The following is a 26,968-nucleotide window of genomic DNA, read 5'->3' as shown; positions in this document are numbered from 1 at the left end:
CATCTGGGGAGAGCAGGAGCAGGAAAGCACATGGACCATTCCACCTGCTACTGCAGCTGATGTTACATACAGATAAAGTGGGGAACAAAGACGGCATGTTGATATGAATTTATTTAGCTGCCTCTCTAGGGCATGTAAGTGGGTGGACTGGAGATGAAGACCTAGAAATCAGACCTGGGGTTCAGCTTTAGTGCCCTTTTCTGTTAGCAGAGAGACATTGGTCCATTGTGAATTTTAACAATCAGCAGCATGAAAAAGAGGAGTCCACTGACCCCTGCCTACAGATATGGACAATGAATGTACAGATGTAGAAACCATGCAGATGTTTATTACAAAACAGTATTCATTAATGCACAAACACCTATCTGTTCATATACATGTTGTTTTCAACACACACTAATTTTTAACATGCACAAACATACAGTGATGCACATAGGCTACTTCACATGTGCTGTAACACGGATTTATGTATGCATGTACAATAGTGAAGACCTACTATAAAACACATTCATATATATATATATATATATATATATATATATATATATATATATATATATATATGTGTGTGTGTGTGTTAACATGCTTATATTTAAGCTATTTATATGTACTCACTTTCTACTAACTCACATGTACAGGAATAGACACTGATTTAAAGTTATAAAGTACACTAATCAGTAGTCTCCTAGCTCACTCACAGAATGTCACAATGGGAGTGTATTTCTATAGTTACATCTTTCTGTACTAAAGCTAATGGACATATGTATAGGAACAGTCACACGTGTCACTTATCTCACACAGTTAAAATCAGGGTGTGAATTCCAGATGCATCATTATTCCCAGATGTTCAGTTTGTTTTCCATTTACCTCTCTCTACTTTTCTTCTTGACTTGCCTCCCCTCGAGCTCTGTGAAGCAGTTCCCTTCAGCTCCAAGTGTTGGGAAAACTCCCTATCTCTGCCGGGTTGTGCTTCCTCCTTTGCTCTTTCTAGGCATGGCCTTTTCTGGGTGCGAGTGTTGCTGTGATTTGGTTTCTGTGGGGTGGGTCAGTGCCTGAGATGCTCTCTGCAGTTTTCTCTTCCCCTTGAGTGGTTGGCCAATGGTGTCACCCCCAACACAGCCAGGTTCTCTCCTGTCTCACTGCCACTTCCTGCCTAACCCTTCTCCTGTTTGGAGAGGGGTGCAGGCTTGTTGGTCTCAGTGTTCCAAATTAGAGAGGGGCTTTTTGGCAGGAGCAGAGAGCTGTGCTGGTCTGTGTGTGTAGGACACACTCTGTTCTCTCCCCGTCCATTAGGAGGACGAGGTTCTCAGTGCTGTGTTTAACACTGACAATTTCCATCCCCTCAGGTGATCCGAAAGGGCTGGCTCACTATCAATAACATTGGGATCATGAAGGGCGGCGCCAAGGAATATTGGTTTGTTCTGACAGCCGAGAACCTCTCGTGGTATAAGGACGATGAGGTGAGTGGCCCAGCCTCAGGGCTGGTAGGATTGTAGCTTTGGAACCCAGTTCTCTGTGGTGCTGAGAACCCTCAGCTCCCATTGACTTTCTGTGACTGAGCATTTTGTAAGAGAAGGCTTTCTTTGTGGTGGCTGGGTATTATAAATACACCATCTGTGTATTGATTTCCTGCTTTATGAAGCAGCCCAAACCTCTGGGACCTTCTGTGATCCCACAAACCGGTACCCAACCTCTCCCAGAAAGGGATGCCTGGAGATTGGGAGTCAAACCAGGATGCCATACATCATGTGGGTGGGGTATAAAACTAGGAGACCTTGAATGAAGCATACCCAGATGAAGCCCTGCGCATTAATCGGGGTCCGTATGTGTTAGTGGTCCAACAATTGCTGCCCTTCGACCATATACTGCCTTGTGCCTTGTATTTGACTCTTAGTGGGGCCTTGATATTGCTTTAGTTGGAATGAGGATATTTCCTTTGAACTGTGAAAGTCATGGAGTTAATTTGGATGCACCATTCCTGGCACTGAAGAGAAAATCCAGTTGGAGGTGACTTTGCTTGGAGCTCCTGAGTCAGTAAAAAGTGGGCAGGATACTTTTCTTTCTTATTGTGGCAAGCCGACTCACTGGAGGGAGGGGATGGGTTAGCGCTCTGATACCCAGTACTTTGGGGGTATATTCAGCAGTAGCTAAAGGGACTATTTGAATTGTGGCTGAACTTGACTCTCATCTTGCATGTTCACTCGAGAGGTGTGGCCTAGTTGTCTGAGTACAGGACTCAGAGCCAGGAGGTATGGAATTAAAATACCAGCTCAGATACTGACTCCCTCTGTAACCTTGGGTAAGTCACTTTACTTCTGTGTCTGTTTCCTCATTTGCAAAATGGGAATATTAGTACTCTTCCACCTCATCTGTGTATAGGGCAGTTCAATTAATTCATGCTCACAAAGTGCCTTGAATGTGAAAGTGCAGAGTACTGTAATTAACAAACCATAATAATATATGCAGAAAATAAATGAGAAGGTAGCTGCTCTTTAAACCTGTCTTAAAAGAAAATATTCCTGAAAGTTGGGAATCATGGTTTGCCACTGTTTCCTCTTCCACTCAAGCAAGGAGCTAGATGCCAGCTGTCAGAATCATGTCTAAATTGAAGTTATATTTTGTTTATTTATTTATCTGCTATCAACAGTGTGCCAGTCATAAAGGAAGACATCACTGGCCTTTGGGCCTAAAACTCTGAATAATGGGAATGAACAGCAAGAAGGTAATCAGAATGACATGAATTTAAGCTTGAATATCATTCAACATGCCAGGAATAGAAATACTTTGGGGGCTGGCTAAAAATGGATTCAGATTCTATCCATTTTTCCAAGCAATTGTTCCAATTTACTAATGAGGAAGAGAAAGGGTCTTATAGCATGGCTTATATCTGTGCAACATACATGTAGACTGCTATGAGACCAGAATTCTCCACTCAGTTATATCAGTGGGCACGTTTAACACCCACTTTGCACAGTTGAAATGATGACACAAGATGCCAGACATTAGAGAATGAGGGCTGAAATGTCTTTCCCTGCCCAGGAGCTGGTGACTCTTTGGTTATGTCTATACTACAGAAGCACAGGCAGCTATGGTATTACAGCTGTGCAGCCAGAGAGCTGAAGTGTAGACTGCTTTTGTGTCAACAGAAGGGGTTCTTCTGTTGATGTAGTTGATCAGCCTCTAGCTGAGGCCACAGAATGGTTCTATCAACCTAGCTGTGTCTACCATGTGGGCTATGTTGACCTAACCAGTGTTTCTTGTAAGCTGTGCACTTGTTCAGCTACTCAGGAGAGATTCCAATGTTGCTGATTAGCAGAGCACCCACAGCTAGATTTTTTTGTTTCTACTGGTGGTGCACATTCACACTTGCCTCAGTGCACAAATTATTCCACACATAGATGAAAAAATCTATACACAGATGGAAAAAATTAGATGGAACATTGGACCTAACCATATTGCGTAGATCAGACTATTTTTTAAGTGTAGACCAGGCCTAAATTCAGCAGGGGCATGCACCAAACCTGTAATCAGCAAGGAACTAGAATTGATTGTGCAAAGAAGATTTTAAATCAGCCAGTCTTTTGCCAAGGCCCATGAACTCGTGAGACAGCTTCCTGGTGTGGCAATGCTGCCTCGTGGCTACATGTGCAGGTCAGACAGTTATAAGGCTTGAACATTATTTTAAATTAAAAACAGCTTCTGCATTTAGATTCCAACGATGACCGCGTAGCCCCCACCCTTCCACCCCAGCAGGGAGTGGGCAGGCTGTGGTTCCAATGAGTAATCTATATTAATAGACTCCAGATGGATTGGAGAGGAAAGGGGCGTCCCTTTTATCCTATGGGCAGGGAGGGTAACCCTGGGGGTGAATAACAGCTGGAGGTCTGCGCCACTTCCCTTCTGCACTGTGAGAGACAGAGAAGCCTAATTAAGGCAGCTCCCAACCAGCCTGCATCCCTTAAATAAATGCAAGGTGACCCAGTGCTGACAAGGCAGGAGCAGAACAGGAGAAAGGAGCCTTTGTTCTAACTGGTGAAGGGGTGGTGGGGAAGCGGGAATGTGTTTTTATTTCTGATTTTTTTTTCTCCACTCCTGCCCCCTCTCACCAGTTCAATTCCTTGATCTCTGGCCTCTGGGGAAGGAAAGGGAAGCAACTTCCACTTGGATTCCGTGACCAGGTTCAGCTTAAAGTCAGTACATTACAGGGGCAGCTTGAGGAGCCCTTGGCTTTAGAGTTCCCATCCTTACCTTCTGTCCTACACAGGGACAGGGCTGACTGTGGCCACATCTATACTTACTGCACCAGAGATGGATCTTCTGGCATTCGATTTAACAAGTGTCATAAAGACCTGCTAAATTGAACACTGAGGGTGCCCCTGGTCAATGCTGGTACTCCTTGTGAAGGGAAGCCAACAGGAGCGTTTGCTTCCATTGACCTCCCACTGTGAAGACGGCACCAAGCTGGGCTTACAGTATGTCGACTCCAGCTATGTTATTTATGTAACTGGAGCTGCATACCTTAAGCTGACCTTCTGGGTCTAGTATAGAACTGGCCTCAGTCCTCCAGGGCCCTTCTGCTCTGCATAGCAACATGGATGTCTTCATCACCTATGGCCCCCTTCTGCTCCTCATTGAGAGGGGGCTTTTCCAACTCATCACTCCCAAACCAGTCTGGTAGCACCACACATGGCTGTCTCCATATGTCCCAGATCCCCTCTCTTCCCCAGAAGGAATACTCTGCCTCCCTGTCCCCCCAATTTGACAGGAGGAATGGTGTCTTCCTGTGTCACCTTGAGTGATTTTAAAGACTGTAGCCTGGGAGTCCACTTTGGTTTTGGACAGACAAAAACCCTGACTTCTTGTGCTCCTGTTGGGCTCTTGCCATAAGTTCCCCGGCACTGTTGAAGACAGCCAAAGGAAATGAGTGTGTTTAATCCTTGCATTGGTAGAAGAGTGGTTGCAGAATTTGGTACATCTAGGGGGAAAACAGGGGATGGGCTGAGGGTGGCAGGACTACACTGGGCTAGGCTAGCACCTCCCAGAAAACTGAGGCGGATGGAATGGAGCTCAGTGTTTCCCTCTCTGGCCCTATTACGGCAGGATTGGACATCAAGTCTGAATAAAGACATCTGGGTCCCATTAGTGAAATACCAGCCTGACCACAATGCTGGTTTGTTTTCTCTCCCTCCCTTCCCCCTCCTGAGAGAGGAATTGGAGCTTAAAAGTGTCTTAAAGGTTCCAGCATCAAGTGTGAGTGAGGACAGGGCTCCTGTTGCTCCTGGGAGGCTGGTAGAGCATGCTGGAGGAAGGGGAAGGGGAAGGGGAGGAGGCAGAAAACTGGCTTCTTGTTATGCCCCGCTGCCAAGAGCCCTTTGTTTGGGTTCCCTCTCCATTTTTCCTCCTGTCTCCTTTGTATGAGTCAAATCCCTGATCCAAGGAGAGCTGCAATATAGATCTGCTGCAGAAAGGGGAGTGAGCCAGATTTGGGGATGCTGCACAGGGAGTCAGCACTTCCTGGGTGCTGCTGGGTTCTGCCTCTAGGACATTTGTGGGAGAGCAAGATGGTGGATTGGATCCAGTGACCATTCTCTAAGATAGAGGGCGATCTCACTAGCACACTGTACCCCTGAGACAGTAGTGGCAGCCATGGTACTGTAGCTGGTTGGTTTTGGAGACTCAGTTACCATGGTGATGAGCATGGCATGAGAACCTAAGCAGACAAGAATAGGTGTCCTTCTGTCTAATCCCCTTCAGAGAGCTACAGCACATAACCCAGCTACACAGGTAGGACCCAGGCTTTTCCTCTAGTTCTCTAGGTGGCAGATGCATTAAGCCCAATATATTATGTGGTCCTACATCCCACTGGAATGGGCCCAGCCATGGGCCCTGCATTTGGTACATGTAAGTCCATTTAAACTGGGATGCATGTGATTACATGCATGTGTCAATGTGTGTCCATGAGAGGTTTGTTGCACACACAGGTGATTACAATCTACTGTGTAGCCCAGACCGTCCATCCTTACTTATGCAGAAGTCTCACTAAGGTTATATCGAATAAGGTCTAAGGAGGGCAGGTGTTGGTTCATACCTGTGTGAGGGCATCAGTGTATTTCCCTAGCTAAAGGCTAGGTGTGCTGACATGCACGGTGAAATCTGCTCCCAATATCGTCACAAAGATCCCTATTTTATGTGGAAGTAGAATGAGAGTAGCAAATTGTTTCATTGCAGTAAAGGTGCAACTTGTAATTCCAGGATGCTGTTCTGTGTAGACATTAAGGCCAGGTCTACGCTACAATCTGACATCAATATAAGTACATTGCTCAGAATGTAAAAAATCCACACACCCTGAGCAATGCAGTTATACCAACCTAGCCCCCAGTGTGGACAGTGCTAAGTCAATGGGAAAGCTTCTCCCCTCAACATAGCTACCGCCTCTCACAGAAGTGGATTAACTCCCAACTCGAGAAGCTCTCCCATTCATGTAGCAGCATCTCCACTAAAGTGCCATAGCAGCACCCCTGCATCTTTTTAAATGTAGACCTGCCGCAAGAAGATTCCACTCAATATGGTGAGGTGTGGCTGTATCTGTGTGTGTTGAATGTAGACATGGGTGTATGTATTGTGTGTGAGTGTGAATGCACACAGGTGTGTCTGAGTGGCACATGGGTGTCTATGAATGGTATGTGCATGTCTGAGTGTCTGAGTATGTTAATTGTGTGTGCATGTATGTGTCTCAGTTTGTGTGTGTGTGTGATTGGTGTGGTTTACATGTCCATATGAATAGTCTGGATTTGTGTACGTGTGTATGCATAGGAATGGGTGTGGATGACATGGCAGGTATGTGATTATGACTGAATATTATGTTTGTGTGTGTAAATAATATGAGGTTATGTGCTTGTGTGAATGGGTATGTTTGTGTGTGTGTGTATAATATTTGGGTATTTGCGTGTGCTTAGTATCTGTGCACATGAATGGTGTATGTGAGCATGAGGAATGGTGGATGGGTGTTTGAATCCATGGATGTGGCCGAGAATCTTACATTTTTCATATACCAGTTTAAGCCTGCTAGTTCAGAGCTGTGTCCTGACTCCACATTGTGCTGGCTTCATACCTCCCTTCTGTTCCATCACTGGAGAATGCAGGCAGATTCGCCTGGCTGGGGGAAGCTGTGACCTTAGTCACATACTTGTAGGTGTCCCTTTACTATACCTGTTGCCTTTCCAGTTCTAGCTAGAAACTGCAGTGGTAGGATAACATTACATCTCCCTCTGAAACCCGCATTTTCAGAAACATGGAACAGACCACTTTTCCTACAGCAAGCTGTAGTTCTTGTGTATTAAGCCCCAGATCAGCCCTCTCTGTTGTCTTTGCAGTAGCTCAAGCCCTGCCAGCCATCAGCATGGAGCTGTAATGGGAGAGTATGAGGTAGCTTGGAGCAGCTGCAGATCAATTGCAAACTGGATTTTGTCACCTATTTTTCTGTTTTGAGACCACACAGAGCTAGCTATGCTCTGAAACTCAGTCCTTCCCAGTTATCATACCAGCCTCAGTATCTCTTTCGACCACACATGCTCTCTTCCTCCCTCTGTGCCTTTACTCTTCCATTCATTCATTCATTGTTATGCTCTTTCTCTTTCATTCATATCCTTTTTCTTTTTCTCACAGTCTCTCTCTTCCTTTCTCACTTTCTCTTTGTTCTTTCTCACCCACTTGTCCTCTAGTTGTTTCACACAAACATACACATTACCTGTCCCTCCCAGTCCACATCTATAGAAAGGACCATAACCAACTTTAAAGGAAGAGTGACTCCCAGAGTCTCCAAACCTGAAATCTTTTTTAAAATAAAATAATGAGAGTTTATTACACCATAAAATTCTCCAACTTCCCGGTGCTCCATCTCGCCTCCTCCTCATACAGGGCATTTCTAGCAAGGCACTGGTCAGTGCAGCCGTAACTCTCCCAGGGGATAGCCCCAGTTCCTGTGGTCTGGGCACTTATAGCAAAGGTCTGCACAAGAAACACAAGCCATCTTGAGTGGTTCTTACTGGGACAAGCATGTGAAGCCAACAGAGACAGCTGCAAAGAGAGGGTGAGGAGAGACAGGGAGGAAATGAAAGACGAACAGGGAATGGGATGTGAAGAGTGACAGATAAAGATGCTCATCAGGTAAGGATCCGAGTGGCTGTTTCCAGCAGGCTGGGGGAAGTAGGTGAATTTAGCATGCGTTGCTCACAGCCCATCATTTCCTCCAGCCGTGCAGGCGAGTTCATTCCTGTGCGGCACCGGCAGTGTGTGTGGTGTATCCCAGCACAGCCTAACCAATGTGCAGACTACTGTACAATCTCGTAGTCCTGAACAGGTAGTCTGAACACTGGGCAGACGGAGTGGAGCCTCTGTGTCCAGCTTTCCATCTAGCAGCAGCATATTAGTCCTTTCCCTTTCTGTCTCTGGGCTGGTGTTTGGGGGATAGAGCGAGGGTGAGGGGAAGTCCAAGTCCAGTTTGAAGAAGTTTCCTCCGATGGCAGCTGGGAAGAAGAGGGGATTGCTCTCTGCCTGCACCCCACACTGAGTGAACCTTCAAACCCCATTCTCGTCCGACGTTGGCACCAAAAATGCCCAATTCCCCATGGGCATTTCATACCTTTAAAAATAAAAATCAATTACTGCTATTCAAACCGAGGAGAAAATGTTTCTAAGTCTTGGCCGTTGCCCAGATGTGCAGACTTCGTTGTTTAATTCAACCCCCCACATCTGGCGCAGCAGTTTGTGGCAGCGGGTGGGAGGACGCTCAGGCCCGATGCTTTCTGATTTCCTTCCGCCCAACTTTCAGTGCCGTAGAACGATGCTCTACTCAGGGTCTGGAACAAAGAGCAAATAAGACCAGCCTTCTCTTCCAAGCCCATAACAAGGGTCCTTTGACCCACGTTGGCCAGTTGCCTTTGCAGCTAGCCTCCGGCTATCATGGGAGTGATTCAAGTTCCCTCCTTTCCTCCCCCCGTCACGTCTGCCTCTCACTGTGCTTCTCTCCCGCCCTCTTTCTGGTCTTTGCTCCCTCCCTTCTCTTGCTTCCCTTCTGTCTTTCTGCCTCAATTGACGTGGCAGTACAACACTAACTAGACTCGAGGGAGGAGCTTGTTGGCTGCTGGGGAGGTCAGAGGTTGACAGGAAGTGAGCCATCTGACGGATAAGGTTGCGCGGAAGAAAGGAAGGTTCCATACCTTGGATGGAAATTTGAGGAATGCCGCTTTCTCTTTGAAGCTTGGCTCCTGTGTAGCGATTCCAGATGTTCCCCGGGCCATGTGGCTCACTTCCTCTCTTAAGCTGCAGGGATAAAAAGTGCATTAGGTGCAATATGCAACCCATCAGCACACACAGAGGAGGGGGAGCCTGAGGAGAGGGTTTAAATCTGTGGCTAAAAACATGAACACCCAGGGATCCTGCCTTGTCCCTAATTGGTTAAATCCAGGATGAGGCGCATTTGAGGGCTGTGGGGGAAATCTGTTTATTTATTTCCTCATTTAAATCTTATAATCTAGGACCGAGGTGGAAACACTGAGCAAACAAAAGGCCCTGAGCTTGGCATTGTTATACACTGTTCCTGAACACATTGACTGGAAACAGGGTTTAACTGGGATAAGTGGGAGGTAGATGGGGCAAATAATTCATAGTGAGTCTGGGGGAATTGTCCACTGTAAATATTTTTGAAAATACTGAATTCCTGGTACAAATTTGTCTGTTTATAAAAGTAAAGACTTTACTGTTCCAAAGCAATTTCATGAAACCTCCAAAAATCATTTGCTTTTGTTGAATATGATTTGACCCCCATCTGGTGGGGATGACTGCCTGAGACAGGGAGATCACCACAACCCTCCTGTCTGTTTAGTGGTGGGATTTTAACAAGAGTCTTTAGAGCCTCCTGTAGCACATCATTGGCACTGAAGATAAGCAAAGCACTTCAGCATTAATAATAGAATTTGGTTCAGTCATTATTATTTTTAATTAGAAGATTTACCTGGCGTTGCTCAGGTCCTTAACTCAACTAATGTTTGGGTTTTGGAAAATAAAATGAAAATATACATGCTTCATTTAAATCATTGCTTTGAAGTAGGACTGGGGAGGAAGGGTTCAGTCTGCAGGCTGCCCTGGGGAGAGAAGACTACCCCAGCCCTCTCTCACCGCAGCAGCTTGGGGCCAGGTGAGAAGTGCCTCTCCATGGCCACTGCAGCTCCAGCAGGCACAGCCGGGGGTGCAGGGGGGGGTTGTATGTCCCTCAGCTGGGACAAGTTCAGGCTTGTCTATCCCCTATGTTGCTCAGCCAGAGTGAGGAATGCAGCAAACTGTATTTTCCCCTTGCTCTCTGATGAAGGAGAACATCCAGAAATGTTCCCATATAAAGGAGGGGGCGGAGAGAGAGCTTCAGAACCCTTCCCCTTCTCTAAAGAGTGCCTGGGGGTGGCAGACTCCATGCTGAGGCAGTCCCAGATGGGTGGAGTGTGCCCCCAGCGAGCCCCTTCTGTCTCTCTTGTATATGGTTTTATGAGAAGCAATCCCATTCAGGGCACATGCTGTTTTCCTGGCACAACCAAACCCTTACCTTGGTTTAAGTGACAATAAAAGAAAGCTGCATTCCAAATTTGGTGGTCCCAGCTCTTACCGTTTAGAAGGAGTCCTTGAACAAACAAACATATGCACAGACAGACACATAGGCACACAAACTCTCTCAAATATATAGTAGATTTCAGAAAAGCCAGAACACACGTACTATGTGCCCAAAGTTTTACTTGCTTCATCTTACCTTGGGGGGTTTGTCCTCCTGTTTAATTATAGTGAGTTCTCATACTTCTGTCAGTGATGTCCTAGCACTCCAAGGGTACGTCTAAACTACATGGCTCTGTCGACCGAGCCATGTAGATTTGTTTACTGGGCAAAGGGAAATGAAGCGGCGATTTAAATAATCACCGCTTCATTTAAATTTAAATGGCTGCCGCGCTGTGCTGATCAGCTGTTTGTCGGCTCAGCGCACTAGTCTGGATGCTCCGCGGTCGACATCAAAGGCATTTGTTGACCTCCCCAGTAAACCTCATCCCACGAAGCATACCGGGTAGATCGACAAATGCCTTAGATGTCGACTGCGGAGCGTCCAGATTAGTATGCTGAGCCGACAAACAGCTGATCGGCACAGCACGGCCGCTCAGCTGTTTGTCGGCTCAGCGCGCTAGTCTGGATGCTCCGCAGTCGACATCAAAGGCATTTGTTGACCTCCCCAGTAAACCTCATCCCACGAGGCATTCTGGGGAGATCGACAAATGCCTTTGATGTCGACTGCGGAGCGTCCAGACTAGTATGCTGAGCCGACAAACAGCTGATTGGCACAGCACGGCAGCCATTTAAATTTAAATGAAGCGGTGATTATTTAAATTGCCGCTTCATTTCCCTGTGCCGGGTAGTCTAATCTACATGCCTCTGTCGCCAGAGGCATGTAGTCTTGACATACCCCAAGAGACATATTCCTCCTTTGGATGCATGTGTGGGCTTCCACATCAGCTATAGCTTCATTTGTATCCGGTACGTAAAATACCAACCCTTTTTGTGCAGGGAGTCCAGCTGGGCAGAGAAAATAGCCCGCGAACAAATAGGAACCCTCATTCCAAGCTAGCTATGCTATATTTTTATCTGGCTGTTTAAAATGTATTTGGGGATGAGGGCACAGAGGAGAACAATGCACATTCAGTTAACAATGCAAACCACAATTGTCTAAAATACATTGGCCCCTGTGTGGAGCCAGAGTAACAAGGCTATTCAAAGGGGGGGCCTCTTCTGAGGCACAGAGCTACCGGTGTATTCTCACTCCTTCCCCAAAACACTGTTCTTTGCCCTCCATGACTAGGGGTTAATGGCCAGTGGAGCCATGTGCCCCTGCTGTTCCCAACTCTCTTTTCTATGGCAGTGCCTTCCCTCAGCCTCACAGAGCTGTGCTTTGCTGTGTAGATGGAGTATAGAACTCCTGCATAGACTGTCCTTATCATTCCCCCTGTGCAAGTTCTGCTGCATTCAGCACCCTCCATGCAAGTATTGTGGTTATAGTTCAGAATTATTGTCCTTGAAATGGTGTGAGACTGATCAGACTTGATTAGACTCTGTGACTCCTATGCCTCTTCTCTCCTATATATTTTCACTTTAGTGTCCTGCTTCCTGCAACCCACATTACCTCCTCCCCCTTGCTTGCCGCAGCATGATTCCTTGGCAATGCATGTGTTTCATGGGACAGACATTTGGCTGCTGAGAGGGAAGTGTCTCCTCTGCTACAATCCTGTTTCTGTCTTACTGAGATGTTTGATGAGCAATACAGGCCTTTTGGGATCAAGCCACAACTTTGAACCATGTTCCACAAAGTTACCTTCCCCCACCCCAAGGTGTACTGGCACCTCGTCCTCCCTCTCTGATTTTTGCTTGCATCTGTCAGGCTGGAGGAGGAACTGCCCCTCCCCCCTTCTTTTGGCTGCATTGCTCCTGGGATGTCTCAGCCACCACACACACTGCCTGATTGCTAACATATGGGCAGAGGGCTCAGCCAAAGCTTTGAAAGGCTCAGCCCTCGACAGCTCGTTACACTCTTTCCTGTCTTTACATTCAGGAAATGAAGTCAGAGTATTGATATAAAACAGGCTGGGGTGAAAAGCAAAAAGATGGAAAGAGTGGAGCTAGGACTTTTGGTAGAATGGTGTGTAGGTGGGGTGAGATGGCGGGTCAGAGCAGCAGTGGCTTAATGTATCTGTGTGCATCATGCTGCAATCAGGAGGCAAAGGATTTACCTCCTGGCACCAGTGTTCTAACTCTTGTATGGCTTTCATTACCCCCAATGCTGAAAAATCATACACTAAGCATTACAGAAGCAATTCATATGTGATGAAGGCAGAGGTGAAAGTAAGGGGGTGGCGCCCTGGTGCGCAGCTCCGGCAAGAGCTGGCTGAGCTATGGTAAACGCCAGCAGAGAGCTATTTAAAGAGCTGGCAGGGACCTGTGTTGCAATAAGACAGTGCCTGTAAGAAATTTTAAGTTACTTTCACCACTGGATGAAAAGGAAGAACTCCAAGATCACGATGGAAACAAAATGGGTACAAGATGAATACACATATACCCATCACCTAAGCCTTAGGACATGGGGAATTCTGTTGTTCTTACCAATTGATTTCTTGCTTCCCTCCTCCACCCTATTTTCTTCTTTTGCATCCAGCTCCAAACTTTTCTGACACTGTAAAATGATTTGAGGAACTATTTCTAGATTTTATTCCTTTGGCTGCCATCTACATTGAAGTTACTTTCTTGAGTAGCACAGAGATTGCATGTGGGTGATGTATAAGGAGCTTCAATAGGAGAGATTACAGTGGAAATAGTTGGCTTGCCTAGGGGCTTGGCAATGAGTGTTTGTCTCCTCTAGGTCACTAGTTTAGCTGCAACCTGGAGCAGTAGTGACTGAAAGTTGTTGCAATGTGGAAACTATTAGGTGATTTTTAGAATTTTACAGGCAGATACCGAATCAATAGGCATCTGCATCACTAAAATACCAACCCCCTCATTTAAGACTAACTGACTCCTTGGTTGGCAGTCTCAGCAAGAAGTACAGAGGAATTGAGGTCTGAATCCCACTTCTATCTTTGGTCATTCTGGATCAGTGGTTTGGGGTACAGGAGCTCCGTTCCTTCCCAAACTGTCTCTGTTCTGTCCATCCCAGAGAGCATCAGTTTCCAGGACAACTTTCCCAGCACCACATTATATTGTATCAGATAATGTCATTTGATCTTTTCATTGGGGATCTGAGACCTAGCACAGTATGCTGGTATACTTAGGAATTAATGAGACTTAGTGAGATTGCTGACTAAGGCCTGTAGGGCCATTATAATGGCCAGATTGTCGTCTTTGGGCTTTGATTATATCTGCTTATTAAATGTGTCAGCAGCATCACTATCTACAATTGCTTTTCTGCCAATGTGTTTTCCAGTTAGATTTGGGGATCTCTGCTAGCCTGCCTGACTGCCTTTTCTATTCCCATTTCCCCTATGAGGGATCACATTTCTCCATGTTTCTAGCTGAGACAAGCATGACGTATACACAACCCATGCACAAGGGGGATGGTTACATACATAATACATTTCTATTGGAGTAGTCTCAGACAGCTGCATCCTGCTTCAAGGTGAGTTTAGTATAATGGCTCCCTCTCTGGATCACTTTTGGTATAGCAGTGCCTGCGTAGAGCTGTACACTTACAAATAGGGCCCTTGAGGCAAATTTAGCTCTCAGGTACATTGATATGAATCCAGTAAAGACTCCATATTTGCCTCTGAATAAGAGAGAGGAGAGTCTGATCTTCAGTTTTTAGGGTTAAAGCAAATTCCCCTGATTTCTAACCTCATCCATCTTTCAATCCAGATTCCAAAATTAAACTTATCTCCAGAAAAAGCATGGCCTAAATTTTGGGTGCCTTGGTGTTTAGCTGCTTAACTGGAGATACTTTAAAGGATAATAAAAAAGCACTGAGCATTCCCTCTATGAAAATCAAGTCCCTGAAAGATGTCTCAAATTGGACAGCTCAAAACTGAGGCATCCAAAAATCATTCATCATTTTTGAAAATGTAAGATTCAGTTTTTAACATTTTCCTCACATGTTTGGCCACCCATTTCACTTGAGTCTTAGATTAGTCAGAAGGACACTGGCTCCAATTTTCAATTATGGCTGTTTGTCATTTTCCATATAAAAGGCCTTTAGCTGACGCTTAAATATCTCATACCACTGCAACCTCAAAGTTGCTGTTGGAGCTCCTAGTGTCAGAGAAGAGCAACTGGAATCCCACCTTGTATTTTGTGTAACTGTTATTATTTAAAAATGAACATGAGTCCTTCATAGTGTAGGATGACCTATCAGGATGGATCCGTTGTATCAGCTCTTCTAATATGCAGAGTGTTTTAAATTCCAATAATACTTAAGAGAAGCTATCAACTTTTATGACAAATCATTGACTTTTCCCCTGAAATTTGAAAATAAGGTTAATAATGAAAATTAAACTTTTTAACCTGCAGCCATCAATTTATCTTGCTTGATTTGTTTAAATTTACGTTTAATAAAGACTAAAACCTCAATTCACATGGCTGGTGGCATTTACAGGCAGATGGCAGTATGCTATAATGAAACCAGGAGTCTAGGTATTAGGGCTGAGAACAACAATCTATCATGAATAGTTAAGAGCAGAAAGGGACAGAGCCACCATGGATGCGCTGGTCACTGGGAATGGCTCTCATAGATTAATAGACAAACTTTAGGGAGGGTGCACAGAACAGATTCAGCAAGGAGTGTGCACGTCTACACTACAGAGATCTTCTAGCATTCAGTTTAGCGGGTCTAATGCAGATCCCCAAATCGAACTCTGAGGGCAGCTCCCGCTGGTGTCCTGTACTCCTCATTCTGTGTGCTCCCATTGGCCACCTGCAGTGTAGATGCTGCAGCAGCTTGGCTTAAGGTAAGCTGACTTCAGGGACTGAGGGAATCAGGCTGTGAGGGCCTGTTAGGGTGACCACTTTTGTCGGATGGATTTAAGGGAAAAACATGAAAAATAAGGGACAATGCTTTATTTTAAGAGGCATTTTAAGGAAACACCATTTCCCTTTGCATAGCATATATATTTTTTCCTCAAATGCACAGTTCTGCTGTTCTCAGGTATACAATGTAATTATCAGAAGTATTAATTTAATATTTAAAATGGTACTTATAGTTTTAGTACATTTCAATACATCTTAAAATAAGGAATGGGTGGTCACCCTAAGGCAATAAGGACCTTAAAATAGTCCCTTAAAATAAAGATCTCAGAGGGTAGCTGTGTTAGTCTGTATCTGCAAAAACAATGAGGAGTCCTCAGGTGCTTTAAAGATTAACAGATTTATTTGAACATAAGTGGGTTTTGCCCATGAAAGCTTATGCCCAAATAAATCTGTTAGTCTTTAAGATGCTTCAGGTCTCTTCATTTTTTTTAAATAAGGGATGAGTCACCTAGCTGTGTGGCTGAATGAGTTATTGAGGGGATGGGGATTTGGAATGCGGAGACCCCATTGCTGTCTGACTCCTAATGTTGTAGTTGAATAAGCTGTAAGCTTGCTACACCTGAGTGACTCCTTAAGGAGATGAAGGAGTCAGTCTGTAAGCACCATTGCTGACTGGCATCTTGAGGAAATGGGGGAATTGGGATATGAGAACAGCAGTGCTGAATGACTCCTGGAGGTGACAGGAGAGCAGGACAGTGGAGTGTCCTGTTTCTGATTGATTCCTTGAGAAGATGGGGAATTGGCTTCTGAAGGCCCCATTACTGACTGAGACCTTGATGTGATGGGAGAGCTGGGCTGTGAAGGCCCTGTAGCTGAGTAACTTTTTGAGGAGATGGAGGAATTGGGCTGTAGGGGCCTCATTACTGATTGACTCCTTAAGGGAATAGGGTAATTGTTCTGCGAATATCCAGTTGTTGGCTGGTTTAATGAGGTGAAGTGGTAGATAGGCCGTGGTGTTGCCCTTACTGACAGACTTGAGGCAATGGTAGAGCTGGACTGTGAAGCTCCTTTGCAGACTGACTCCTTGAATGAGGGAGCTGGACTGCGGGGGCCTGACTGACTCCTTGAGAGGATGGGGAGTCAGGCAGTGGAGGCCTTTCCTTTTGCTGACTGATTGTTGTATGAAACAGGGGAATCAAATTATGGGACTAGGGCAGTGGTCCCCAACGTGGTGCCCGCAGGTGCCACGGCGCCTGCCGGGGCATTTATGTGCGCCCGCGGAATGATCTGGACTGGTCCCACCCCTGGGCGCGTGGCACATGCGTGGTGCCAGCTCCAGGCGCATGGCGCATAGTCAGCCCCTACCCCAGGCGCGCAGCACATGCACGGTGCCGCCCCGCGCGCGCAGCATGTGAGCGGCCCTGTCCCCGGACGCCCGGCGTGTGAGCGGCCCCGCCCCTGGGCGCCTGGCGCCTGGCAACCCTGAAAGGTCGGGGACCACTGGACTGGGTATGAAGGAGCACTTGCTGACTGACATCTTGAATGGGCGAGGAATTGAACTGTGTGGGTCCTATTACTGACTGAGTTCTTGAGGGAACAGGAGCTGCGCTGTGAGGAATTGGGATATGTATACACAGTTGCTGTCTGACTTATGGTCAGTGATGGTGGTGCTGTTGATGACTGACTCCTTGAGGTAATGGTAGAGCCAGATTATGAGGACTTCTTTGCTGACTGACTTCTTGAAGGAATGAGGGAGTCAGGCTATAAAGACCCTCTTGCTGACTGACTGCTTTATGGGATGTGGGAGTCAAATTTTGGGGATAGACTGGGGATAAAACCCTTTGCTGATTGACTTCTTGAGGGGATGGAGAACTGGACTGTATGTGAGGATGACCACTTTATAGGATGGGTAAATCAGGCTCTGTGGGTCCTGTTAGTGACTGACATCTTGGGGAATTAGAATGTGAGTCCCACAGCAGACTGGCTTCTTGAAAGGAGGGTGAAATTCTGTTCTGAGGGTCCTGTTCCTGACTGGCTCCATGAGGGCATGGAGGATTTTGTCTGTGAGAACTCAGTTGCTGATTGTTTTCTGGGATAGAGGAGTTAGGTTGTGAGAGGATGGAAAAATTAGTCTGTGACTGCCCAGTTGCTGAGTGACACTTTGAGAGGTTGTGGAAATTGGGCTTTGAGTACCCTGTAGGTGCCTGATTCCTTGAGGTGATGATAGAGCTGGACTGCATTAGAGACTCCTTGCTGACTGACTCCTGAAAAGGATGGGGAAGGTGGGCTGTGAGGGTCCCATTGCTGAATGACTGCTTGTGGGGGTACGGCCATCAAATTCTGGGGAATGGATTAGGGATGTTAAAATGCAGGTATTTAACTAATCCAGTAGTCGATAGAATTTTTATCGACTACTCAGTTAGTCTATAGGCAGCCTGGCTCAGTTCTGGCTCATGCCTGGTGTGGGACCAAACCCCGCTTTGGCTCTGCAATTGAAAAGGCAGTAAGAGCTGGGAAGTGCCTACTACCTTTTAAATTGCAAAGCTGCAGCGGGGTTTTGTCCTGCACCTGACGCAAGCTGGAACTGAGTCAGGCTGCCTGCCCAGCTGGCAGCAGCCCCGGTGTGTGGAGGTCCTAGTGGGGATTTGGGACCTGTCCCGTGCACAGGGAGTGCTGCCACGAAGCAGCCCCTGTCTGTGGCCAGGTCGTGGCAGACAGGAGCTGCTTCGCGGCAGCTGCCTCCACCCCTCCGCCTCTGATAGAGGCAGCAGTGGAGGGTGGGGTGGCACCGCAGAGACTTTTAAGTCAGCTCCCTTCAGCACTGGCTCCTGCTTCCCCCACCCCTTGCTGCCTCTGATACAGAGGCAGCAAGGGGGGGATGAGAGTAGTTGACTCAACTACCCAAAAAGCATAGGCTTATCAGGTAGTCAACTACTCCTTTACATCCCTAGGCTGGATTGTGAAGGCCCCCTTGCTGGTGGACTTCTGGAAGAGGTAGGGGAATTGAGCTGTAAAGGACCCATTTCTCTTTGAGTTCTTGAGAGAATAGGAGAGAGAGCTTTGAGGATCCCACTGCTAACTGACTCTATCACCACATGAGGATTTCGTCAATGGCAGTGAATGACCAGTTGCTGATCTTCTTCTTTCAGGAGAAAGAAAAGAAGTACATGCTGCCGGTGGATAACCTGAAGCTGCGGGATGTTGAGAAGGGCTTCATGTCCAGCAAGCATATCTTTGCTCTCTTCAACACTGAACAGAGGTGCTGTCTTTTCCTAAGAACATGCCAAGCTCTTTCCTAGATATCACTTATATCACATCTCTAACTTCAGCCCTGTACAGTATCTTTGGGACACCTTGGAATGGAATAGTAGGTGATGGACGAGAGGGAGGAGAGAGGACCTCTCAAGGAATGTTGTCCTGATAGGCTGGGCATCTCCTTAGAGGAAAGTCATTAGGAGAAAACCCCTTTTAAAAGGAAAGACTCTGGAATCCTTCCTTATGCTCTTATTATCATTTTTTTCTGCGGTGCATTGTGCAGTACGATCCTGGCTTTCACCTAGCCAGACTGCCTATCCCCAGGGATCTCTGCCAGGGCTAGATTGTCCCATTGTCACGGAGCCACCGGGCCCTGCACCCCTATCCGCAGTCAGATGTGACTCTCAGACAGCAAGTAGAACAGAAGGTTTATTCATTGACAGGGACACAGCGTAGCACAGACTTGTTATTACAGGAATCAGGAGCATTCAGTACAATCCATCCTGGGGATAGTCTAGTCAGCTCCCTAAGCCAGCTAGACTCCCCTCTCCCTAGGCCAGCTGAAAAACTAAACTCACACACCCAGCAACTGGTCCCAGCCCTCTAGGCAGCCCCGCCTCCTTTGTCCTGTTTCCTGGGCCCAAGGTGTTATCTGACTGTTATTGGTTGCATCTTCCGCCCTAGGGTCAGGTGACGGGCTCACACACACAGTCAAGACAAAGCAGCCACAGGACAGTAGGAATCACATACAGCATAACAAAGCAAACAGTGAATACTTTCCCTACTATGTCACAACCCATCTTGCTTTTTTCAGTTGGACAATAAAGTCAGTCCCAGTAATTCATAAGCCCAGAGTGTGGGGTGAAAAAATACATGACTGAAAGTGTTTGGAAAGGCAATCTTCTCTCACACCTCCCAAGAGTGGTCTCTTCAGGACAGGGTTGGGGTCTGCTGGGGGATTAGAGTGAGGAAAGCTAAGGTTAATAATGGAGAATTAATTCACCCTCTCACTTTTTCATAGGGTGCTCCAGTGCAGGAGAGACATGAGGGTATTAGCAGGCAGTGTGAAGATAGTCTACTTTGTAACTGAGGCAGACACACTAATGATTTTAGAACTTTGACAGAGATGAAAAGGTTGCTTTGCCATGTGGGGAGAGTTGAAGTAACATGTTTTATGTCTCACTTCTTAGGAATGTTTACAAAGACTATCGACAGCTGGAGTTGGCCTGTGAGACTCAGGAGGAGGTGGATAGCTGGAAGGCTTCCTTCCTGCGTGCAGGAGTGTACCCAGAGCGTGTTGGGGTAGGTTGGGGGCTTGACCATCAGCAATAACAGGATATGAGGAAAGGGTGGCACACTTTTCTTAGGAGGAATCACTGAACTATTGCTCCTTTAGTTGAAGAGGATGCTTTTGTGAGAGTCTTTTCTCCATTACCTCCTGCTATAGGTTAGAGTTGGAAGTCAGGCTGAACTTCTTATTCTTAGTCTCCTCTGATGTGTGATACTACTTCCTTTGATGAGGATGCACAGCATAAAACCATCAGTAACTATAAGGTGGAGGTAGGGGGTGGACCTCAAAAATAAACCCTCCTGGCTTTTATCCTTCCTATGGGCTGTAAATCCAGTTACATGAGATTTCTCAGACAGACTGGGAAAGTTGCTCAGCTCTCCAGTGTAAACTCTTCTCAGGAGGGATGAGAAGAAATGCAAATGTTACAATCAACCCTTGCTGAAGGCATTTCCATTGCTCCACATTCTTGGGAAATGTGCTTCAGTGCAAGGGATAAGGGAGTGGCCAGTAGTACAATCATCTGAAAGTTTTTAACCACCTCACCCCTACATGGCAAGAAACTCCAAAATAGAGGCCAGTGTTATTACTTATCAGTCCCTTTTCTCTATGGCCAAGTTTGCAGCTCCATCAATGAAACCTTCGTGTCTACAAAATTTGTATCCACATTTATATCTTTATTTGCAAAAATGAGCCACAGATATCCACATTGACATCTGCAGATGCAGATATAAATCAGATATCCTCATTGACATCCGCGGATGCGGATATAAAATGGATATCCACAAATTTGAAGGTTCTATATACAAAATTTGCATCTGCACATCCATAGCTGCAAAAATGAGCTGTGGATCTCCGAATCCACATCTGCGGATGCTGATACCTGCGGATATAAAGTGGACTTGCAGGGCTCTATCCATCAGCTTTGCCAGGCCTGAGTTCTCCTATCAGGAATTGTTTTAACGTTTTGCTTGTTAAATATCTTGTTTCTCTACTGTAGAAATGTCCCTTGTTTTAAATATGTAGGATATGACCTAATGTATTTTCTTGACATTTTCCTGCAATCCTTTAATGACCAATGTTATGTTCTCTCAAGAAAATACCATTAAAGCAGAAGTACTATTACATAGCATATGGCAGAAAGGGATCTAGGGGTTATAGTGGACCACAAGCTGAAGATGAGTCAGCAGTGTGATGCTGTTGCAAAAAAAGCATACATGATTCTGGGATGCATTAACAGGTGTGTTGTGAGCAAGACATGAGAAGTCATTCTTTCACTCTACTCTGCGCTGATTAGGCCTCAGTTGGAGTATTGTGTCCAGTTCTGGGCACCACATTTCAATAAAGATGTGGAGAAATTGGAGAGGGTCCAGAGAAGAGCAACAAGAATGATTAAAGGTCTAGAGAACATGACCTATGAGGGAAGACTGAAAGAATTGGGTTTGTTTAGCTTAGAAAAGAGAAGACTGAGGGGGGACATGATAGCAGTTTTCAGGTATCTAAAAGGGTGTCATAAGGAGGAGGGAGAAAACTTGTTCATCTTGGCCTCTGAGGATAGAAAAAGAAGCAGTGGGCTTAAACTGCAGCAAGGGAGGTTTAGATTGGACATTAGGAAAAAGTTCCTAACTGTCAGGGTGGTCAAACACTGGAATAAATTGCCCAGGGAGGTTGTGGAATCTCCATCTCTGGAGATATTTAAGAGTAGGTGAGATAAATGTCTATCAGGGATGGTCTAGACAGTATTTGGTCCTGCCATAAGGACAGGGGACTGGACTCGATGACCTCTCGAGGTCCCTTCCAGTCCTAGTATTCTATGATTCTATGATAGCATAGAACTAGAGACATCCCTGAAACTTTTAAGTCTCTGACTGTGATAAAAGTCATTGTAAATACTTACCTATTACAGCAGTGAAAATTACTTACCTGTCTTTTTTCAGACAGTTGTGTTTCTGGTATTGGCTCATTCACCTTCTCTGCTAACCTTGAAGATCATTGTTTTGTCATGAGTACCTTGATTTTATCCTATAGCCATTTGATGGGAAAGGATCTGAGGGTTAAGGGGGCATTAGATTATATCCAAAATCACTGAAGTTAATGGAAGTCCAATGACTTCACCTACTGTTGAAGCAATGGAAAGATTTGGGATATTTTTGCTGTTATGTAGCTGTTGTGGTCTCTGTCCAACACTTTGGCACAAGACCCCATATGAGGAGAGAGTAACAAGAGCATCCATCTTTAATGAGCCATTATCTATTGCAGGGGTTCCATTTTGATAATTTCAATTTAGTTAATGACCCACTCAGTCTCTGTGACCCAGAGTGATTTAGTCCCTTTGACCTGTATTTTTTATTGGGTTTGGTCTTATTCCATTCAATGTTGTAATAGATGCTTCTCCTGTCTTTAAGACCAACTAAAATCTGTTTTTTTTATTTTTGTCACTTTTTTGTTTTTCTTTTTGTTTTTTTGTGCTCAAACTGACCTGCCAGGACAAGGACAAAGTAAGTGACATCCCTTCTGCCTGTACTGCCCTTTGGGGGCTCTTATCAGCTAGTTCTGATTTGCTTGATTTTCTTTTTTCAGTTTATTTCTCTTTTTTCACCCCTTCATCATCATCATCTCCTGGGAGGCAATCACTCAGTCTTCTTCTGTCTTTGTACCTCCTGTCAGATCATCTGCTGTTTGTTTCTGTTCTTGGCTTAGGTTTTCCTTTTTCTCTTTTTATTCCCCCTCTTTGGTATTTGATTTCTGAATCGCATCAGAACTTCATTTCTGGCATTTTATCCTCTTTTTTTGTGTGTTTGTCATGTCTGATTTCCACCTTTCTAACCACATGTTTCTCAGACCATGAAGCCTTCCACCCCTTTCAGGATACATACGATCTTTTCAACTGAAGCTAGAACAAAAAATCCCCGGGGGAAACAGGGAAAAGAAAATTTCCCCTTTCTTGCTGAATTGTTTTAACCTAAATTGTAGACAATATTGTGCTTCACTTTATGTCCCAACCTGCTGCAAGTCTATCAAAATTAGATAGTGTCAGTGAGGGAAATTTAAAAATAAAATCAGTAACATTTTAAATAGCATATTGAAACACACACAACAAAATCCTTCATGCTTTGAAAGCTGCCTTAAAATAAATACCTAATGGATGAGTCTTGGCAGGTGTGCTATTGTGTTGTGCACTATTGGTTACCAGATTTAATTCTAGAGATAACTATATACTGTATTTCAGTTATAAGTGCTCTTTTTTTCGTTCTTTCGTTCTTTCTTTCTTTCTCCTCCCCCCCCCCTCTGTCTCCCTCCCTCCCCAGACTGTTCCTTTGTTATATGGCCTCACTATGTGCCTCAGTTTCTCCACTGTGTAGTAGGAATGAGGCTCTCTTATTTCTCTAAGGGGTTGTGAGGATTAATTAATGTTTGTTAGTCCTTAGAGCTGAGTTGAGCTCAGACAAGAAACATTTCAGCCCAGATGGAGAATTTTTCTAAAGTTATAAACATATGAAAACAGGAGGTTATAGAGAATGTCCCAAAAGAACTTTAACTAGTGAATAATACAAATCTCAATGTCTTTATTCTCCATTGCCCTGCACTTTTTCTAGTCATTTACAAGCTTACCAAGTGAATGTAAAATGCTACCAAATCTGAGTGGTCTTATAGGACAATCACAGTATATACACTAGGTGCAGAACAACACAAAATTAACCATTATGTCACATGTGAGTATTCTCACTGAAATCAGTAGAACTACTTACATGACTGCTGACGTGACCAAGAGTTGCAAGCTCAGGTTCAGACTTCCTAAAGCATTTTGGGATCCTTTGAGGTAAAAGCCACTATAGATGTGTAAGGTATTAATGTTAAAATATTTATACCAACTGTCATAATACATGGACTAATCTCTGTATGGACTTTTGAGGGAAAAGACTTGGCAAGGAAAATGAAGAGCTTGCATTAGCCTTTTGATTAATAAATCCCACTTCACATAATCAATTTTTAAAACATTTCCCACAGTGGAGATCTTGTCCAGAAGCCTGATTATTTTTATACTATCACATTTGAATACTCCACTTAGTTGTCCTTCCTTCCATCAAGGTAAAACTTGGCATAGCAGCCAGTCCAAGCAGGCAGCTCACTCTCATTTTCATTAGGGGTTATTTCTTCCTGCTTGCAAGCAAGCTACCCTCTTCCTTCTCTCCTTTGTAGCAGCTGCAAATGGTGCCTTCACACTACAACTTCAAGACTGAGCATACTTTTATTTAACTGTCACTGCTCCTATAACCACCACTATCACCCAGAAACCCCACAGATGGGCACATTAGATACCTAGATGAATAGACAGATGCTAGGCAACACTAAAGAGTTTTATAAATTGCATCTTCACTCCCCAATCCTAATTACAATGACTATTTGAGTCAGCCAGAGCTGGTCGATAGGTCTAGAATCCTAACACTGTTCCCAGTGGTCAGTCTCCTAGTCATTGTGAATCAGTCTACATAGGCATTCTGAAAGGTACAAGCATGAATACATACAGATCATAGAATCATAGAGCTGGAAGAGACCCCAGGAGGCCATCAAGTCCAGCTCCCTGCCCAAGGCAGGACCAACCCCAACTAAATCAACCCAGCCAGGGCTTTGTCAAGCTGAGACTTAAAAACCTCTAGGGATGGAGATTCCACCACCTCCCTAGGGAACCCATTTCAGTGCTTCACCACCCTCCTAGTGAAATAGTTTTTCCTAATATCCAACCTGGACCTCTCCCACTGTAACTTGAGACCATTGCTTCTTGTTCTGCCATCCGTCACTACTGTGAACAGCCTTTCTCCATCCTCTTTGGAACCTCCCATCAGGAGGCTGCTATCAAATCCCCCCTCATTCTTCTCTTCTGCTGACTAAACAAACCCAAATCCCTCAGTTGCTCCTCATAGATCATGCGCTCCAGCCCCCTAATCATTTTGGTTGCCCTCTGCTGGACCCTCTCCAATGCGTCCACATCCTTTCTATAGTGAGGGGCCCAGAACTGGACACAGTACTCCAGATGTGGCCTCACCAGAGCCGAATAAAGGGGAATAATCACTTCTCTGGAGCTGCTGGCAATGCCAATATGCCATTAGCCTTCTTGACTACAAGGGCACATTGCTGACTCATATCCAGCTTCTCATCCACTGTAATCCCCAGGTCCTTTTCTGCAGAACTGCTACTTAGCCATTCAGTCCCCAGCCTGATTTTTCCATCCCAAGTGCAGGACTCAACACTTGTCCTTGTTGAAGCTCATCAGATTTCTTTTGTCCTCTAATCTGTCCAGGTCACTCTGGACGCTATCCCTGCCCTCCAGCGTATCTACCTCTCCCCCTAGCTTAGTGTTATCTGCGAACTTGCTGAGGGTGCAATCCATCCCCTCATCCAGGTCATTAATAAAAATGTTAAACAAAACCGGACCAAGAACAGATCCTTGGAGCACTCCGCTATAAACCAACTGCCAAACTGACATTGAGCCATTGATCTCTACCCTTTGGGCCCAAGAGTCTAGCCAGCTTCCTATCCATATTACAGTCCATTTATCCAGTCCATCTTCCCTTAACTTGCTGGCAAGAATATTATGGGAGACCATAACAAAAGCTTTGCTAAAGTGAAGGTATATCACATCTACTGACTTTCCCATATCCACAGAGCCAGTTACCTCATCATAGAAGCTAATCAGATTGGTCAGGCATGACTTGCCCTTCATGAATCCATGTTGATTATTCCTGATCACTTTCCCCTCTTCCAAGTGCTTCAAAATGGATTCCTTGAGGATCCCCTCCATGATTTTTCCAGGGACTGAGGTAAGACTGACTGGTCTGTAGTTCCCTGGATCGTCCTTCTTCCCTTTTTTAAAGATAGGCACTATATTTGCCTTTTTCCAGTCATCCAGGATCTCTCCCGATCACCACAAGTTTTCAAAGATAATAGCCAAAGGCTCCACAATGACATTTGCCAACTCCCTCAGTACCTTTGGATGCATTAAATCTGGGCCCATGGATTTGTGTGTGTTTAGCTTTTCTAAATAGTTCCTAACCTGTTCTTTCCCCACCAAGGGCTGTCCACTTCCTTCCCTTACTGCGTTGCCTAGTGCATTAGTCTAGGAGCTGACCTTGTCCGTGAAGACAGAGGCAAAGAAAGCATTGAGTACTTCAGCTTTTCCCACATCATCTGTCACTAGGGGTATGTCTAGACTACATGACTCCATCGATGGAGCCATGTAGATGAGTTTACTAGACATAGCAAAATGAAGCGGCAATTTAAATAATCGCCGCTTCATTTACATCAAAATGGCCGCCGGGCTGTGCTGACGATCAGCTGATCAGCACAGTGGGGCTGTCTAGATGCGCCGTGGTCTACAAGGGAAGCCTTTGTCGACCGCTCTGGTATGCCTCATGAAACAAGGTTTACCGGAGCAGTCGACAAAGGCTTGCCTTGTTGACTGCGGTACATCTAGACTAACCCCGCTGTGCCGATCAGCTGATCGTCGGCACAGCGCGGCGGCCTTTTTGATATAAATGAAGCCGCGATTATTTAAATCGCCACTTCATTTTGCTATGTCTAGTAAACTCATCTTTGTCAACGGAGCCATGTAGTCTAGACACACCCTAAGTTACCTCCCTCATCCAGTAAGGGCCCCATACCCTCTCCGATGACATTCTTATTGCTAACATGCCTATAGAAATCTTTCATGTTATCCTTCACATCCCTTGCTAGCTGCAATTCCATACATACATGGCCTCAGTGATAGTATTGTGGTGCATTTTATATTCACCTATCCTTGCATACACACTAGTGTGTTTACATTCACTTATCCTGCCTCCCCCCACCCCCCACTCCAATCAGTGGGTTGGAGATCATTTTGTGCACACATATTGA

The 26,968-nt window shown here is 45.4% G+C and overlaps 1 protein-coding gene across 13 annotated transcripts in view; it reads left to right on the top strand.

Moving 5' to 3' along the window:
- The window catches only part of DNM1 (dynamin 1), a 127,913-nt gene that overhangs the window by 86,801 nt on the left and 14,144 nt on the right, over positions 1–26,968 (top strand). For all 13 annotated transcript variants that reach the window (XR_016347775.1, XR_016347774.1, XR_016347771.1 and 10 more), the window contains 3 exons: positions 1,347–1,460; positions 18,681–18,790; positions 19,977–20,088. Coding sequence is in view for 7 of the 13 variants with exons in the window: in XM_075905872.2 (XP_075761987.1) it covers positions 1,347–1,460; positions 18,681–18,790; positions 19,977–20,088 (336 nt within the window). In the remaining 6 variants the exon portion in view is untranslated. The remainder of the gene's footprint in view (positions 1–1,346; positions 1,461–18,680; positions 18,791–19,976; positions 20,089–26,968) is intronic.

This window comes from Pelodiscus sinensis, chromosome 23, assembly GCF_052426305.1.
Source record: "Pelodiscus sinensis isolate ZL-2025 chromosome 23, ASM5242630v1, whole genome shotgun sequence".
Lineage (NCBI taxonomy): Eukaryota > Metazoa > Chordata > Testudines > Trionychidae > Pelodiscus > Pelodiscus sinensis.
Note: the sequence above shows the minus strand (reverse complement) of the source record. Positions and strands in the feature narration are given on the sequence as shown.